Source organism: Anas platyrhynchos, chromosome 18 (assembly GCF_047663525.1).
Source record: "Anas platyrhynchos isolate ZD024472 breed Pekin duck chromosome 18, IASCAAS_PekinDuck_T2T, whole genome shotgun sequence".
In the NCBI taxonomy this organism is placed as follows: domain Eukaryota; kingdom Metazoa; phylum Chordata; class Aves; order Anseriformes; family Anatidae; genus Anas; species Anas platyrhynchos.
The window spans coordinates 9,242,558-9,245,601 of record NC_092604.1 but is presented as its reverse complement, the minus strand read 5'-3'; the positions used below and the strand labels follow the sequence as shown (position 1 = coordinate 9,245,601).

Genomic DNA, 3,044 nt, shown 5'->3' with positions numbered 1-3,044 from the left:
CCCAGCCAGGAGCAGGCCGCAGCCCCTCACAGGGCGCCTCTCCTGAGAGGGAAGGGAGGCCGTGACGTGTGTCTTCAGGAAAATAATGAAATGGAACCCAATCTGAAAGCATCTCTGCAGGACAGGACAGCTAATTAACGCACACACACAAGTTCGTTTGTTTGTTTTTATTTGACTCGGGTGGCCACCGCCCTGACTGGCACACAGGCGGGTTCCTCAGACACCGCCTCCTCCAGCCCCCAGGTCTGATGTGGGCACCCGCAGCCCAACCAGCGTCAGGTAGATGCACCGAAACCATTTTGTAAAAGTTCATTAAAAAAAACCCACAAGCAGCCCCTCGCCACAACTCCCGTGGCCAGGCTGCAAGCACTAGCTGCCTCTCACCCACTACAGGCCGGCTTTTTTCAAGTCCTCTGGCAGAACACGGCCCTTCTTCCGGGCCTTGGCTTTCTTATGCTCTATCTTCTCTTTCTTCTTCTTCTGAATGTTCTTGCGGCGCTTTTCCTGCCTCTGCTGCATCCTTTCTACCACTTTTTCTGTCCGCTTCTCCCATTGCTTTTGGCGTTGTTCTTTACGCTTCTCCTTACGCTTCAGAGCTTCCTTAAGACGCTCCTCGTCGTCACGAATCTTGACACCTTCCGCCTTATAGAGAAGGTTTGTCCATTTTATTTTGTTCTCTAGCTCCTGAGCTTTCTTCTGGTCCTTATCCTTGAGCTCCTCCAACTTATTCTTCCTAGCCTCCAGCCTGCTCAGCAGCTGCTTGTAGTTTCTGCCCGTCAGGGGAGTGATTTTACCTTTCACTCCTTTCCTCTTCTCTTTCTTCTTCTGGATCTTATTCAAATCGTTCTCTTCATGGACTTCAACCCTGTTGAAGACAATCTCAGCTGTACTCTCTTCCTTTTTGCTCTGTGGCTCTACAGGTACATCCTCAGTTTCCTTCTTCTCCATTTTTGCCTTCATCTTCAACTCCTTTCTTCGGCGCTTCTTTCTCTCCTTCTCATACTTTCTTCGCCGCCTCTTCTCCAGAACTGAAGGGGATAGTTCTTTGTCATCATCCTAAGAAGAAGGATGGACATGAATCAGGAGCCTTACAGAGATAATACAAAGCTAAAAGTGGGATGTATTTCAAACCTCTTGTTAGAAAAGGAGTATGTAAGAAGCCGTGGGCTCAGCTTTTAGAGATAATAAACATAGTAAATACATTTCAAAGCTTTTGCTCCCTCTGAGCATCCTGTGGCTATGTTCCTTGCAGACTTTGTGCCTTTTCTTTCTCAAATACCACCACAGGCATGTGCTGCTCCCAGCTAAGAGCTACCTTTTCATGTGTTTTTCTGGACTCCAGAATGTAAACAGGACTCCCAGCACTACCTACAGGCACTTCCTTAAGGAATGGAATTATCTCAAAGCCTAAACCTCATCCCCATGTGCCATGGTAGCCCAGGGAGAATTCATACTGCCCACACACATAAGGGTACACATTAAAGAGTTCTCATACTCGTCCTGAAGCTTCTTTAATCTTCTCATGTAGTCTCTGACGCAAGAGATTTATCGCAGAAAAAGAAGTGGAATTGAGTTCACTTTTGCCACCTGAAAATGACAGAAAATAAAAATACTTGAAATACGGCAGAAGCTAAACAAAGCAATTTTCTATGGCTATGGGAAAAAGCTATGAGAGCTCTCTGAAATTTTTCTTCCATTCATAGAATCTAATGAAAACAGGAGTGTCCACCTTATTGGTTTCTTTAAAATTCCCCTTTTTCTATCCACATCATCACTCAACACTGACCAGCCTGAGTAGCTTGTCAGGCCCTGTAGTTCCCAAACAAGAAGGGATAAAAATACCGAGTTAATGGAAACAAAGATGCCAGTTGCATCTCCCCATTCATCTGTTTCAGGTTCCTAATGGAAAGCAGGCATAGGAAGATACAGACTGTATCCATGTGATAATGCCCAGAAGATACCAAATATATAAAACCCCTGCAATTCCTAGGAAGTGCTCGTAATTCTAGAGAGCCACCCAGTGGCCACATTGCAAGTTTATATTCACAGATTAAGCTAAAAAGCTTTCAATACAGCTGGATTTCTTACATGCTTTCCAAACTATACACATATGAAACAACTGAAACACAGCCACCTTGGCTCAGGTATCTTTAACCTGACCACAGACAGCTCTGCTATTCTTACCTGTGTCTGAACTCTTATTTTTGTTCTGTGTAACACCCGGCGGAGCTGATTTGTTGGCTTGAGGGGCTGCTTTCTGTTCTGGAGCAAGCTTATTGGCATTAGAGGCTCCCTGTTTAGCTGGAGGCGCATTTGTTCTCTCATCTTGCTTCTTGGACCTCCTTCTCTTTTTTTGGGGTGGTCTGCTACCATTCCCTGCCTGACCTGGTTTAGATACTAGAAGGCAAAGAAAAAAAAGAAAGAAAAGATCAATAGTTAGAACAGATGATCTTGAAGGTTTTTTCCAGCCTTAATGATTCTACGATTAAGGAAGATTGTAGCTGCACTCCCAGCGTGCAGCATTGTAGTGGCGTATCTCAATCGTGAAAACCGGCGTATTTTAGGATTTATTTACACAGAGCTACCCTTGTTGACCACTTTAGGATCAACCCCATGTTCCCACACCCAGTCACCCCGTGTAAGGCTGAACGCAGACCAACGACTCGCAGAGCAGCGCGCACCACCCGAGCTCACAACTCGGCCCACCACAGCGGCCCTGCTCAGGGACCAGCCCCAAGCCAGCTCCCCCGGCCCCTGCTCCCCTCAACCCGCCCCGAGGCGCCTCCACGTCCCTCCCAACCCCCCCCCCTTCCCTCACCCGGCTTCCTCTTCCGCGGCTGGGGGCGCTCGGGGCTGTGGCGCACCCCAGCCCTCCTGGCCAGGCCCTGCAGGTAGCGGTCCTGCGCGGCCAGGCTGGCCATGCCGCCTCCCGCAGCCTGCCCCTTCCTCTGCCACCCCGCCGGAAGTGACGCCACCACGCACAGCAGGAAGTGCCAGCAGCAAGCTGTTGCCATGGCAACGGTGGTGGCACTTCCGGGTTGTGG

General features: G+C 48.8%; 1 protein-coding gene across 1 annotated transcript; it reads right to left on the bottom strand.

Moving 5' to 3' along the window:
- Positions 1-152: 152 nt before the first annotated feature.
- SURF6 (surfeit 6) lies at positions 153-2,989 on the bottom strand. The gene is made up of 4 exons (XM_038188111.2): positions 2,819-2,989; positions 2,185-2,397; positions 1,496-1,587; positions 153-1,056 (listed from the first exon to the last, which is right to left on the bottom strand). Exons 1-4 carry the CDS (start codon positions 2,919-2,921, stop codon positions 388-390), a joined length of 1,077 nt encoding a protein of 358 aa, XP_038044039.1. The 5' UTR covers positions 2,922-2,989; the 3' UTR covers positions 153-387.
- Between the last annotated feature and the right edge of the window lie 55 nt (positions 2,990-3,044).

Bases quoted from the DNA above. Each gene is read 5' to 3' on its own strand.
- SURF6 (XM_038188111.2), bottom strand. From the start codon at position 2,921: ATGGCCAGCCTGGCCGCGCAGGACCGCTACCTGCAGGGCCTGGCCAGG. The intron at 1,588-2,184 runs GTAAGAATAGCA...TGTCATTTTCAG, and splicing joins AAATAAGAGTTCAGACACAG to GTGGCAAAAGTGAACTCAAT. The intron at 1,057-1,495 runs GTATGAGAACTC...CCTTCTTCTTAG, and splicing joins TTAAAGAAGCTTCAGGACGA to GATGATGACAAAGAACTATC.